Below are 15,659 nucleotides of genomic sequence, written 5' to 3'. Positions count from 1 at the left end.
CTGATATTAACCAGCACTCATGGAAGCCACGCCTCCTCCTTTCATTTTTTTTCACATGGAAGTCTTGCTTTTTGTCTTGGGCAATTAATGTGAAATAAAATTTATGACTGTAGGTTTGACTGAGTTACCAACAGAGGCCCTGAACCACAAGGTGCATTTATCAATTAACTTATAAGTCCATTTTTTATTATTGTTTTAAATAATTAATGAAATGTATTCATTTTAATACCTTTTATAAATTTATGAATTTCTTTTTATTTTTTATTTATATATTTATTTATGAAGCATTTTTATTTTTAATTCATAAAATAAAATATATTATTTGCACATGTATTTGGACTATATTGGTAGTTTTTTTTATTATTATTAATCCTTTATTTAACCAGGAGAAGCCCATTGAGATTAAAAATCTCTTTTGCTAGTCTTTTTTTGGTAGTCTGTTATATTGTTGTCGTTTTAAAGGTATCTCATTTTACAACTGGCCCATTATCATGCGTTTTTAACTTAAGTTAAATCATAATTGAATTACCAACTTTTATTTCACAATATCTTAAAACCTACTAACTCTTAATTACCCACTTTGCAACTTATTATTACTTCCTAAATTATTACAATTCACCTATTATTACAACTTATTAACTCCTAATTGTGACTTACTCATTACTTCAGGTGGAGCTATGAATCATGGGTAGACTGTCGGTTGATTGGATTTTGGTACTTTTGATTTGACACCGCTAATGTTTGGCTGATTTGTCTTAAGCAGCTATATTTCTTACAGGTTTTGAAGTATTAAAAGCTAATAAAAGTATCTAATAAAAACAAAAATACTGTGTGGTTGAATGCATAAATGTCTCGTCTCACACAAAGCTAGAGTAGTGTTTTTTTTTTTTTTGCCTAGTCTTTTATGTCAAGCTTTTGTGCCACACTCCAGTCCATTAGATGGCAGTATAACAGCCTTCCATAAATTTAAAAGACTATGACGCAATAAACCTGTTGTATATTTTTAAGGATCAATTTTAGACCATTTATCGTTTAAGCTCGGTTTGAATTTTTTTTTTTTTTTATTAATTCCCAAAGACCCAAAGATTCAAATTGACCAAAAATAGATTGACTGCATTTCATAAACGATTCTTAATGCTCTCTTACACACACGCACACACACACACACACACACACACTGACTATCTTAAAGTATGTACAAGATTTAAACCAGACATCTGCTAGACGACAGGTCGATGAGCTCTATCTCTCTCAGACCTTTCATCTTGACTCTTGTCATGAACTGTTTCAAATCGTGATCTCTGACCTTACGAACTAAAGTATTTTATGAACTGGAAAATCTAGAAGTTTTGAAGCTGTTACAAAAAACACAGTGTACTGTTGGGAGTTTTTTAAAATGCAAGCACTAACTTTAACAGGAAATTTGGTTAATATTACTGCTTGATAAATATTTGATCTGAGACACAGCGTGCTAGTAATTTCATGATTTGTAAAATATTTAAGTGAAACAAAAGAGGAGATTCTGAGTAAGTCGAGGAAGCGGCCTATTGAAAAAGAAATGGGCCTTTACTAAACCCCTGAGGTCCACAAACCCGCCAGCGGGATCACTTGCATTATTTTGCTGATAACAGAAAAAAAAAAAAACACTAATTTTTGTTTTGTTAAGTGTAGTTCATCATTTGAATCTGTACAGAGTCTACTTTAATATGTGTATGCTTACAATATCAACACAGCATTGTGCTTTTGTAAAATAAATAAAATAAACAGGGTGCGCCTTCAGGTGGCTGCGTCTCCGCCGATATCTTTCTGGAACGCGCTGCTAAACTGAACTGAAACTCAGCAAATCTTTGACACACATGAGAAAGATATCTATAGAAAGCTTAAAGTGTCTACTTTTCAACCTAGAGGTAATTAAAAGCTAATCAGCACCTTCTGACCAATCAGAATGCAGATTTAAAGTGATGTGACCAACAGCTCCGGTTCGGTTTATATTCTACTGCTGTGCATTTAGGTCATTTTATTCCATAGCAATCTCTCTCTCTCTCTCTCTCTCTCTCTCTGTCTTTCTCTCTCTCACACACTTAGTGGTCACTCCTCCACCTCTAGACGACCTCTTAGCTGATTAACAAGCGCTCGCTGATTAGCGGCATGACTGCAGACCTGAGTGCTGAGAGCGAGAGAGAGAGACGCGAGAGCGGAGACAATCGTTAGCTCTCGGCGCATAAACAGCGATAAAGTGCAATACAAGGCTCGTGAATCCTTCCAGACCAATCGGAGCGGGAGATGAGCAGTCCGTCATAAAGACTTGAATCAGGACATGATCGGGGTGAGAACACACACTTATACTGAGCGCTACTGTACATCTCACACAGGAGTGTATAATCATATCTTATCTATTCATGCGAGGAACGGATTGTGTAGATTTTGTGTAGTAAAAAAAAAAAATCTCTGTGATTCATTTAGAAAAAAAATGGGTTACAGACTTGGATGGATTTGTTTTGGTCTGTTTTTATGGGATGCAAAGGATTAATCTAATAATATACAATATTATAAAATAAAAGTAACATCGATTTGATAATAAATACAATGACAGGAGGTGACCTGTGACTACATGTGCCTTAAAGTGAACTTTAAAAACATGTACATGCACGATACATAGCTGTTACCTGAAAAATTTTTCTGTTGTTTGCAAATTAGCTGTGACACGGTAAAGCCACATGACTACAAGCAACCACAGACATCAATACGTCGACGCCATGTTACTCGCTGGATCGTACAGTAAGTCAACGTGGCAGGTCTGGCCTGTAACTGGTTCTGCATAAAAATCACTACAATCCTTACTTTTTTAAATGATGTTCCAGTAAAGTTTTATTTTCAAAAGTTTATTATTCTTGTTCAGTAGAAAAAAACTTTTTTTTCTATAGTTACCCTTAAAGGAGAGATCTTAATAATTAGGCTCTAATCACTGTACTGAACAAAAATGAAATATCTTAAGCTATGACTATTTATAGAGCATTCATTACTTGATAAAAGCTAAATTATCTGCCAATCAATAATAAAATATGTCTAGTAATAGGATTAATAATATATGTATATATAGCATACAGTAATCTTTTAACAAAAACTAAAGGCAGTTCCTAAAGAAACCTCAAAGTAGGGGTGCAACTAAGGCGGATATCTTGGAAACCTTTGAGGCTCGAGCTTTATGGGTTGTTTGTTTTGAAGGTCTGGGTCGTGAGTTCGTATGATGTCAAGTTTGGTGTGTGTGCTGCAAAAATTGTGGGCAGTTTTACCAAAGATGTTTATTAGACAGATTTTAGACACAATCTTTAGGGCAAGAAATCAATAGTTTTGTATGAGAAAATCCATTTTGTGTCCCAAACATACCCTCATAATTCCCTCATGGCTTGACGAATCTTGTCCATTATTTTTGGGAGCAGGCTGAAGGTTTTGTTAAAAGAATTTTGTTTTGGGAATCTATGAAAATTGACAATAAAAATGTATATGTACTGTATATGGGATTTACTCCCTGTACACTATAAATGGCAGCTCAGTTTCTACGGAGCGAATTTAAAGGGATTCTGCATTTTTGATTGACTGACTGATGGCTTTTCAAGCTATTTGATTGGACTTGATTGGACCCAAAATGACTGAGCTAGGAATCAAGTGAGTAAGGGGGGTTTGGTGCAAATGAAACTTGAAAATTAGGCATTTTTATGTCGAGGCTTTTTTTATGTCAATGCTCTGAAACTGGCTGAACTTTTTTGTATAAGTTTTTGTGGCAGTCCGGGTAAAATTGAAGGAGATAGACTGCCTGGTCCTCAAATGGAAAAACAAAATTTTTTTAAAAACCGTCAGGCTGATTTCTTAGAAAAGTAATACAGTGGCACTCGGTTCCAGGGTCCAATCACTCCACTGATACGATCTGCATTTCCAGGTCCAACGTTTTTGTGCTAAAAACAAAAGCACAAACATAATAGTAGGGGCACAGTGAAACAGTGACTAGATTTAAGATATTTCCCCTACTAAGACTGCCTTTTTTTATTTGCCATGTGCTTGACACTAAAGTGAGGATGTGTGTATCAGTGTTATAATTAAACTAACGGAATGACTTTCATTGTGGAAAATCATTTGTGTCTTAAGGAAAAACTAGAAAGACTTTAGGTAACTGTAGACAATTGTTTTGTAGTACATTTAGATCCCTTTAATAAACCCTTCAATATAAACAAACCTGGTGTAATCTAGTGGACTGTTGGCTCTACATCTAGGCTTTAATCACTTCTTAAGCTCTTAAACCTTTTATATCCGTGTTATTCCTTATTTCTGAGGGGTCGAGGATTGCTTTTTGGTGAACACCAATCTTGGAAATATGCAAATAATTGCCGAAAGGAGAAAAAAAGCATTTCAACTGAACTGTGATGTGAATAAAGCCAGTATAGATTCATGAAGCGAGAGCACTGACCTAGTTGGTAGACGGCTGTATTAGCATAGCAGGTATTAGCATAACAAAAATGGCACGTTTAATAAGTAAGTAGGACATTCAGACATTCAGTTTTGGTGTTCACCTTTGCTCCGATGATTCCTGAATCTTTCTGAATCTCTCAACCTTCGATTTATTAATAGGACAAAAAGTAAGCTGTCCTTTTTTTTCATACACTTGATGACTAAACATGTCAAAGATGTGCATGAAAAAAAAACTCATCTCTGATTCCCTTCGGAGAACCGGGACAAAAATAGTCTCGGGATAACAAACAGTTCTCGGAGCTTTAGGGACGGTAGCCGTTGACTTGAGACATTAGGGGACGTTTCGTTCGTGAAACCAGCAACAATTACTGCAAGACCTCCATCTGTCTTTAAGCTGAGTTTCAGAACCATTTGGAAGCAATTAATGGCATTTCATGATGAAGGGAAATGAAAAAAAATGAAAAAAAATGCATCAGACACATCAGAGAGAAGACTGTCATTACTGCAGGCATACAGAGTGCGTCCTCGGTGAACCCTTTGAACTTCAATCCATACGTCGTCCACCATGCCAACATACAAAGTGCCATTTCTTCCAATGCTCTTAATGGAAAACAAGAGCTATTCATTTCCTTACAAACATGTCCATTAGGGATGAGAGGGGAGGTTCGGAAACGGCTGCGTGTCGGCGCCGGGCTTTTGAAAGCTGTAGGTAGGAAGGCCATACCGATTGACAAGACGAGCACGCAGACTCCCCCTCCCTCCCTCCCTCCCTCACTAACCTCCCTCCACCCCCCCCCCCCCCTTCTTTCTCTCTGAGGTATAATTATCTTTTGGTGCTCTGCCAGCGATGGTTCTCCTTGCTGGAGTTGAGAAGAGAAGTGAACGAGTTCTTGTCTCAAATCAGCTCTGGATAAAAAGCGATTATGTTCTACATCACGTCGCGCTGGGATTTCTTCATCATGCAAAGCAGTCGGGATGACAAGTGTTACGGAGAGACAAGCGAGAGCTGATGAAATAACAGAGAGAGAGAGAGAGAGAGAGAGAGAGAAAGATTCACAGCACAGGCGGCCATTTAATGACAATTCAGCCATGTTCTAATAACTCGACTTGCAGGGGAACACTTTATAGCGCGGTTTTTATCACGTGGCCCGCAAGAGACAATGAAATTCACGTGGCATGCAGGCGCTGTGAGCTAAAAATCAGCACAGTGATCATCACACAAAATCACTCTCCCTGAGACTTCCTTTACTTCTTACTTTACATGTGAACACACACACACACACACATACACACACACGCCTCTGGGAATGCTTATGGCTGCACGTATTGTAGACAGATTACTTTAATTTTCTCTCCTACAGTAGCGCGTGAGGCAGGTACAGTAGTAAGGTCAGAGAGTTGGGGATCAAACAGTGATGCTCATCACGCTCGCTCACATCTCTGCGGTGGGGAGAAGGAAGTTATAATGAAGGAATTATTACAGATAAATGTATAGTTACTGCTACAGTGCATGTACAACGATATACAGTTAAACCTTGGATTGCCAGCATCATTCGTTCTGGAAGTGTGCTTGTATATCAAAGTGAATTTCCCTATAAGAAATAATGGAAACTCTGACAATTTGTTCCACAACCCAAAAATATAGATAATAAAGAAAAATAATGAATACAAAATATAAAGAAAAAATGCAACAAATTAACCTGTACTTTAACTTTCAAAAGAATTGTGGCTAAAGTAAGACAAGAGAGGAGTGAGACCGAGCATGGGAGACAATTGTTGTAATCATGCGATGCTTGGCAGACAAACGTGGATGCATACAAGACCTCACTCGTGTATCAAGTTTTTTTATTTATTTTAAAAAATTCTCTCGTCTTGCAAAATGCTTGCGGATCCAGGTACTCGCAATCCAAGGTTTCACTGTACTGTACCTCGACAAAAGTTAATCCAGGTGAAAAGAAAAGAAGGTAGGACGTGACAGAGGAATCAGTTCTCAGCCATAATTCTATGCAATTATATCAGTTACTAAAAAATTTCCCTTTCCGTACTATTCTATACCAATCCTACGTCCAATATCGTACATCTACTGCTGGGTGCTATCACAGTGTAATATCAATGTTGGGGTAAATTATGCCGTTCCATGGATATAGTGATAATGCTAATGATATTTATTGTTTTTAAATATTTTTTTAAACGATCTTTATAAAGGCCATATATTTGTTGTAGCCCTCGTCCAGATTGCTACACTCAATCTGCAACGGTAATGAGATAATACCAGTGAAGGAAATACTGCAGGTTAACAGACGCAACAAACAAACCGTGTGTAACAAATCGTGATGCGTAGAGATCACTCCTCGCGGTTTAGCGCACGTGTAGAGTGAAGCACAGTTTTACTAATCTTGTATGCCGTTTTATTTGAGCCTCATTTCTGAGGAAGAATTAATAACCAATTTTTAAGTCCAGTTTTTTCTTGTTTAAGATCACTGCGCTGGACTCATCAGGGTTGCCAGATCACACTAATAATTCCCCCCAGACAGTGCTGAAAATCCACCCACTTTAATAATAATTCATAAAATATAAAATAAGTCATAAAATATCAGCACTAGAACTCATAGTGTAGCTTAATTTGTCACCCTTTAACACACATTTTTCTACTGAGCCAAACATGATGAAAAGTTGCTTTAGAAATGGCTCAATCTGGCAACAAGAGTGGAACAATGTAAGCTCTGATTGGCTGGTTTTGTGGCACAGTTGCCACGCTCTACCAATTGTAGGCCGTTGTTTATTTATTTATAACTTTTATGCCTTTTTTCTTTTGCCTTCACTAAGGCTCACAGGAAGTTCCTCAGTGCCTGATCACTTCACACCATGCCTCACACTGCACTTTAATGTAACCACTGAGTAATGAGTACTGAGTATTGCCACGACTCATTTTTAATGTTCGCCCCTGAAACGGAGCCGTGATTTTCACGTGACGTTTAAGCAGAGATTATGTATAACGAGTGATAAATCCCGACGATTAGCCGGAACGCCTTCATAGCTCTAGCGTGTGTCCTGACGTTTCTGCCTGCAGTTCGTTTAAGCTGTTAAAGAAAAAAAAATCGGAATGGAAGAACAACTTCCTGTCATAAACGGCCCCTCGTTAAAAGTCTAAACGAGAGAAAGTCGTTAAATCGTGTGTTGTGAATGTGGTGAAGAGCAGAAACGGCTGAGGGACCGCGCCGCAGGATGAAGAGGAGCTGAAGCTGTTAAACAGGTGATTAAACACCTACTCTGTCTCCAGACTGACGCTGGCCAAAAGCTCGTTCTGCTGTTTGATCCGTCCAGCCAGACTCTCGTTAGCAGCCCTGAGAAAGACAAAAATAAAATGATTACTTTCCGTGACAGAGCCACGATCACAAGAACAACACACGTCTCAAAGTGCACATCTAAACAAGGCTCTGCGTGAAGAACCGGCGATGGAGCGGTCTCGCGGAAAAACCTGAAGACGAGAAACCGTGACTGAGCGGAGTGGTGGAGTGTGTCGCGGCCCGCGTCTTCTCGGATCACGTTCGTTCCGCGTTACGTAGAGCGGCACAGAGGGGTTTTCACTCGGCTCTGACTGTATCAATAAACTCCAGCACGATTGAGTTCCTGAAGACGTGCGAGTGAACGGTGTTCAGGTCAGAAGGAGAACGCGAGGACGCTAACCCAGCCGCGATGAGGCTCGGCTAAACAGCACGAAACAACAGCCGTCACCGCCTCCGTTGCTTTCAACCCAACTGATTGTGTCCTGATTGAGTTTAAATTACAAATCAAATACTGCAGCTGTAATCAGAGAGAGAGAGACGAAGAGAGAAAGAGAGAAAGAGACGAAGAGAGAAAAAGAGAGAGACGAAGAGAGAAAACCCGAATAATGAGAAGGAAGCAAAGAGAACTTGAAGAACGAGAGAAGTTAATGAATGAGAGAGAGAGAGATGGTAAAGAAAGAGGGAGAACAACCGAGATGAAGATGGGGAACTTGAAGAAGAAGAAGAGAGGGAGGAAGGGTGATAAAGAGAACCAAAAGAATGGGAGGAAATGTAAAGAATCCTGGAAAAACCAAGAAATTAATGAATGAGAGAGAGAGAGAGAACTGAATAAGAGAGACAACAAAAAGAAAAAGTAAAAATTACTGAGAGTGAGCGAGAAAAATAAGTGTGTGTGGTAAATGAAGAGAGGAAGAGAAGAAGGAATGGAATTTAATGAATGAGAGAGACAGAGAGAATTCGAACAATAAGAGAGAGGGAGAGAAAACTTGAGAGGGAACTTGAAAAATGAGAGAGAATTTATAGAATGAGAGACAAACAAGTAATAAGGTATGAGAGAGAGAGAGAGAGAGAGAGAGAGAGAGAGAGAGAGAGAGAGGGAGGTGTTGGAGAAGGCCAGATAGAGACAAAGGAATGTTAATAAATGAGAGAGAGAGAGATCTGACCTGTAGCTGGGAATAAAACCCTGTGTGTGCGGTGCAGTTACAGTAAAATAACCTCAGGTTTACTGTCCTGTAACCGCACGTCCTGTAGAGTGTTTTATTCCTCTCACACCGCAGTGATTTGACGAGAATTACTACTTTTAATTCATTCTAAACAGTGTTGGCTGTGACGTACTCGGGTAACTTTTTTGATGTAACGAGTAATCTAACGCCATTTAAGTTCTCAGTTATTAAGTTACTTTTTAAAAATGTAATCTGTTATTCCGACAATTTATGCAATCCGTCATTCCCAATCCATTATTGTGTTTGTGTGTGTGTTAGAAGGTCGTCCTACAAGCCCCGCCTCCGATGACCCGATCCGATGCGTGGAAAGATGGAGACCTCGTCACCTAATAAAAAAGCGCCAAAACTCGCGGTGGCTGTAAGTACGGTTCATGCATGATTCACCGCGAGTTATGGGGCTTTTTTATTAGGTGACGAGGTCTCCATCTTTCCACGCATCGGATCGGGTCATCGGAGGCGGGGCTTGTAGGACGACCTTCTAACACACACACAAACACAATAGGAACACACACAGAAACCGCGTAGGTGAGATAGGGGTATTAGTAGATGAGAAAGGGGTATTAGTAGGTGAGATGGGGGTATTAGTAGGTGAGATAGGGGTATTAGTAGGTGAGATAGGGGTATTAGTAGGTGAGATAGGGGTATTAGTAGGTGAGATAGGGGTATTAGTAGGTGAGATAGGGGTATTAGTAGGTGAGATAGGGGTATTAGTAGGTGAGATAGGGGTATTAGTAGTTATCAGATTATGGGTCAAACTTGGCTGAGTGATGATGGTAGAATAATTATAAAGGTCTTGACTAAAACAACATGCATGAGGAATCACAAAGGAGTTTTTTTTTCTGCAATAAAAAAGTACTCGAACTAGTTACTTTTATCAGAAGATAACGCTGTAATGTAACTGATTACTTTTTAATAACTGTAATATTGTAATGTAATTAGTTACTTTAAAAAGTAACTTCCTCCAACACTGATTATAAAAGGGAGTCATACTTTCTATCCGTTTGTGCTTACATTCACATTTTATGGCATTTGGCAGAAGCGTTTATACAGACTGAGAGCCTCGTACATACACTACATACATTTAGGCATTTGGCAGACACCCTTATCCAGAGCAACTTACAGTACATTTTTATCTCATTAAACTTTTGAAGGTTAGGGGCCTCGTTTAAGGGCCAAACAGGGACAATTTGGTGGCTGTGGGATTTGAACCTGGGACCTTCTGAACCGTAGTTCAGTGCCATAACCATTGAGCTATTGTGTGCGTGTGTGTGTGTGTGTGTGTGTGTGTACAGTCATTGTGTTTACCTGTGCTCAGTGATCCAGAGGTTGATGTTGGTCACCAGCTGTTCTCTCTCCTGATGGAGGTGAGAGTTTTCTGTCTGGGTTTCCTCTAGATTTTGTTTTAGCAGCTGCAGCTGTGTGTGAGAGAGGAACAACACACACACACACACACACACACACACACACACACACACACACACACACACACACACACATTCAATTATAATTTTAGTATTTTGTTGTTTTTACAAAGTGCAAGTAAAGAATAATTATGCAATTTATTCATAAAGTTTGCTTCTTTTAAGATGAATTGTGTGTGTGTTCTCAAAATTGCCCGTTGTGTGTGAATAAGTGTGTGTGCCCTTTGATGAATTGGCACCCTGTCCAGTGTGTACCCTGCCTTGTGCCCTAAGCCTCCTGGGATAGGCTTCAGGTCCCCAGGATATATATATATATATATATATATATATATATATATACATAAACAGTCTTATGCAAAAGTTTGGGCACCCTAAACAACAGATTTTGGTGATTTTTTTTAATTGAAAAGATTATAACACAGTCTCTCTTGGAAATGGAAAAAATGCACAATATTTTTTAGCAAACATTGATGCATAGTTACTTTTTATGTCATAAATTAAACAAAGATAAAAAGTAAAAACATTATTGTGGCACGGTGCAAAAGTTTGGGCACCCTACATAATCAGTACTTAGTAACACCTCCTCTGGCAGATATCACAGCCAGCAATCGCTTTTTATAGCCAGCTAAAAGCCTTTCAATTCTTCTACTTGGAATTTTCTCCCAATCTTCCTTGCAAAAGGTTTCAAGTTCTGTAGTATTCTTTGGTCGTCTTGCACGCACAGCTCTTTTAAGATCCACCCACAAATTTTCAATGATGTTTAAATCAGGGGATTGTGATGGCCCTTCCAAAACCTTCAGCTTGCGTCTCTTGAGGTTCTCCATCGTGGATTTCGAGGTATTTTTAGGATTATTGTTGTAGAAGCCATCATCTTTTCAGCTTCAGCTTTTTAAAGATGGTGTGATGATTGCTGCCAGAATTTGCTGGTATTTAGTGGAATCCATTCTTCCCTCCACCTGTGCAATACTTCCTGTGCCACTGACTGCAACACAACACCAACGCATGACAGATCCACCGCCGTGCTTAATAGTTTTCAAAAAAAGTGCTTCTTTTTTTCTCCAAACTTTTGCACATTGCCATAATAATGTTTTTTTTTTTTTTTTGTTCAATTTATGCCATGAGAAGTAACTATGCATCAATGTTTGCTAAAAATATTGTGCATTTTTTTCCATTTCCAAGAGAAACTGTGTTTTACATGACAGATATTTTTTTTGCGTCCTCTTCATTTTTTGGGTTTTGCAGCACCTTTTACTTTATTCTGTCTAACTTAGACACTTTATGGCATTATCTATGGTAGCAAAAGTGCAATACACTAGTTAGTAGAAACCAAAACACAGTTTCATGGTTAAAGACAATGCTTAGAGTTTATACTTATCAGGTCACAAAAATTATAACTATGCAAAATTAAAGCTCGGGTCTTTTCAGCCTCCTATGCAGCTAACTACACAAAAAGAAGTCTTCAGTACTTACACAGCCCAACAAAATAATTTTTTAGATTTTGTAAATGAAATGCAAAACTAATTGGATAAACAAAGTATAAACTTCTTTCTTATATAATGTGTTCTTAAAGCATCTTACAAACTGCGTATCTCTGGTCTTTCTCTGTGACTCTTTCTATGAGAAATACTCCCACCACCTGCTCATGTTGTTGCGATCTATCGGATCTTTCCCCTGTAGCTTTAGCTGGGTTGGATATCGCTGTCTGAGTCACACAACAATGAACCACCGTCGGCCACCTGCATCGGCAAAAGTCATCTTATTTGTCGCCAAGCTGATGGCACTCAGCAAAACGAATATCATTAATATGATTTAATTGTAATTTCAGTTGACTTGTTGTGGTATAAGAGAAATAAAATGTTCAAATAATCATCCATGTGCTAACAGTGACATCACTTTATCAGACCGTGCTGTCGTTTATTGTTGTTGGATGTTTGATTTATCCTGACGTTTAGACACTGCAGAGAATGACGGGCGGAAAAAGAGACAGATTTGAGCTCAATGTTTCATGTAATCAATGTCAAGGAATAGTTTTGGGTTCCTTAAGTATCATTTTAGTGTAAAAAAAAAAACAAAATAAATAAATAAAAATATATATATATTTTAACTTAAAAAATTCTGAAAATTTCTAAAACTCTTGCAGATGATTGAAACAAAAAGTGGTGCAATTTGTGTGTTTTATTTTTATTTAATTATAAAAGTAAACCAAATTCCTCTCTCTCATACACACACACACACACAGAGAGTCACCACCCACCTGTGTGAGGAATCCGCTCTCGTCTTTCTCTCCCTCCCTACGATCGCTCCTTCCCTCTACACGTGATTAATTGGTTCAGTATGCTGAGAGAGACGCCTGCAGCTTTCCCACGTCTCATGTTTACTCCTTCACCAGGCTTTACGCTGCTCTCGGGGGGGACACACCTCTAATCAGGTGACTTCAATTACACGCTCCTTCAGCCCCCTTTATTTTTCTGGAATCCAAGTTTTTACTCACATAACATTAAATAGAGGGTTTTCTTTTTCTTTCCCTCTCTCACTCAAAAAAAAAAAGAAAAGAAAAAGACAGGGAGCGAGACACTAAACCAAAACCAGGCCTCTCAGATCGCTCGCACTAATGTGTTACGAATGCGTCTGCAGGCCGCGGAGCTCAGGATGGTGTTTATGAGCGGCCGAGAAGCCGAAATAAATACAGGCATAAAAACGCAACGTGAGCGCTGGAGAGAACGAGCAGAGCGTGAGACGGATGAATGCAAACACATCGGCGAGATGTAAATAGTAACGCACCAGAGAGAGGGAGGACAATACATTACTAGCTGATTGAGAGAGAATAGAGAGAAGGAGTGAGGGAGAATTCGAGTGATAAAAACAAGGAAAGGAAATGAAAAAGAAAGAAAGAAAGAAGGAAAGAAAGAAAGAAAGGGAAAAAGAAGGTAAGAAAAGAAAGACAGAAAAAAGAAAAAAAGAAAGAAAGAAAGAGAAAACAAAGGTAAGGAAAGCAAAAAAGGAAAGAAAGAAAGAAAGAAGGGGAAAAGGAAAGAAACTAAAGAAAAGAAAGGAAAGTAAAGGAAAGAAAGAGAAGGGTAAAAAGGAAAAGGTAAGAAAAGAAAGAAAGAAAGAAAGTAAGAAAAGAAAGACAGAAAAAAGAAAGAAAGAAAGAAAGAAAGAGAAAACAAAGGTAAGAAAAGCAAAAAAAGAAAGAAAGAAAGAAGGGGAAAAGGAAAGAAACTGAAGAAAAAAAGAAAAGAAAGAAAAGAAAAGAAAGAGAAGGGTAAAAAAGGAAAAGGTAAAAAAAGAAAGAAAGAAAGAAAGAAAGAAAGAAAGAAAAAAAGAAAAAGAAGGTAAGAAAAAGAAAGGAAAGGAAAGAAAAAGAAGGGTAAAAAAGGAAAAGGTAAAGAAAGAAAGAAGAAAAAAGAAGAAAATGCAAGAAAGAAAAGGAAAGAAAGATAAGGAAAAAGAAGAAAGTAGAAGAAACTAATGGCGCTGGAAAAAGGAATGGAATAAAAGTACATTAAGTCAATCAAGGAAGATGAGAAAGAACAAAAAAGTGTAATTTTTCAAAAAGTGGCATTTCAGTCTGATGCTGCACTCTCGCAGCACTCTCTGGGCGATCTTAACGACATTAATTACCTGTCATTAAGGAATGTAAAAAAAAAAAATAATAATCTCTTGGCTGTGATTAAGAAAACGTGAAATGGTAAGAAATGCAGAGACCTGCAAATGCTTTAAATTGCACAGGCTTGCCTTGTTTCTCTATGTGTGTGTGTAGTGTGTGTGTGTGTGTGTGTGTGTGTGTGTGTGTGTGTGTGTGTGTGTGTATGTCAGAGTGAACAATGGAAGTTTTTACAAAACCTCAGCGGGAATAATTTCCCTGAGCCGGAGTGCCGCGGGCCTCGTTACCAGCCGAGACGCTCATTACTTAACATTTAGATTGTTTCTCCTAATAGGAAGTAGACTGATTTTCGTGTGTGTGTGTGTGTGTGTGTGTGTGTTACAAAATTGATATCAGAGTCCGAGACATTTTGCAGGTATCATCAAAGAAAAAAAAGCAAGCTGTGTTTCATGTGTAAAATCTTTCTAAATTTAACTTGAGTCATTTTGCAAACGATTCGAATCATTTATGAGTCAACTCACACATATGATACATACTGTAAGTAAAATCAAAATGTTATATAAGACATTACTGTATGGTATGTAGTTATGTGCTGGATTTAATAATCATCTTCAAATTAAGCTACTAATTGGCACACTGTAGTATCCCAGCACCTCAGTACTGTATAATCCATCCAGTACATTCCTTCACCACAAAAACTCCTCCATCACAATCCAAGCTGCTCCATCACACACCCAAGCTCCTCCCGAGGTTCCGCCAAGTGCGTCAGTGGAGCCACCGCCTCAGTATCTTTCTGTACAGTAAACATCCCAGTGCATTATGGGAACTAAAAGCACATACACACAAAACACACGTCCCAAACTGATGATGAAAAAGCTCAGACAAACATTAGGGGAAATTTTAGTTTATCCCCCCAAAATAAACATGCATCGTGTATCATATAACACGTCCTCTGAGATCAGCGACTAAGCGATGTCTTCCCCGTCAGGTCGAGGAGACGCTGCTGCTGCTGCTGCACTTCTTATAGTCTCACTCCAGGAGACTGATGGAGACGCAGGGGACAGATCAGGAAAGAGACACAAGCAGGAGGTTTTATTTATTGATTTAGTTTTTTTCCTTCAGAGCGTAGAGCTGTTCATATTTATATACACAGGGTTTGTGTTTTATTGAAGCGAAATACCTGGATTTAAAACACTCAAAATGCAAATCAGAGAAATAGCTGTATGTACAACATAAGAGTCTACACTCGTAGAAATAACCGTCTCGTTGCGTAGCGGATCGTCTTTAGGGTTCTCTGGGTTCTTTAACAGTAATGTTACGATGGCTAGAAGGAAATAAATTAAGCTGAAACACTTCCGACTACGGTATTTAAGGCTTTTCCAGAAAGATGAGGTTTGGACGAGTCAATTTCACATTTTCTACGTCTTGAGAATTGGAATGACATTTGCACTCGCTAACGATTAGATTCCTTTAATGAATTTGGAGCAAACGGGGCTGAAACACTTCTGATTTAACGTCTTGGAGTGTTTGGACGCTGATCCTAATGGACCCACTGCCGTCGTACAACACAATAAACTGAGTGTGTAAACTTCTTCACTTCTTTTCATTTTCTTAACTAAGAAAAACTTGTTCCTTAGTGACTCGTTTTCACGGTTAC

At 38.5% G+C, this 15,659-nt stretch overlaps 1 protein-coding gene across 3 annotated transcripts in view; it reads right to left on the bottom strand.

Moving 5' to 3' along the window:
• The window catches only part of LOC128513951 (myosin heavy chain, striated muscle-like), a 142,196-nt gene that overhangs the window by 21,417 nt on the left and 105,120 nt on the right, over window positions 1-15,659 (bottom strand). For all 3 annotated transcript variants that reach the window (XM_053487528.1, XM_053487529.1, XM_053487530.1), the window contains 2 exons: window positions 10,280-10,389; window positions 7,734-7,808 (listed from right to left, as the gene is read on the bottom strand). In XM_053487528.1, the coding sequence (XP_053343503.1) occupies window positions 7,734-7,808; window positions 10,280-10,389 (185 nt within the window). The remainder of the gene's footprint in view (window positions 1-7,733; window positions 7,809-10,279; window positions 10,390-15,659) is intronic.

Source organism: Clarias gariepinus, chromosome 26, assembly GCF_024256425.1.
Source record: "Clarias gariepinus isolate MV-2021 ecotype Netherlands chromosome 26, CGAR_prim_01v2, whole genome shotgun sequence".
NCBI lineage: Eukaryota > Metazoa > Chordata > Actinopteri > Siluriformes > Clariidae > Clarias > Clarias gariepinus.
The sequence above is the reverse complement of the archived record's forward strand: the minus strand, read 5'-3'. Positions and strand labels throughout refer to the sequence as shown.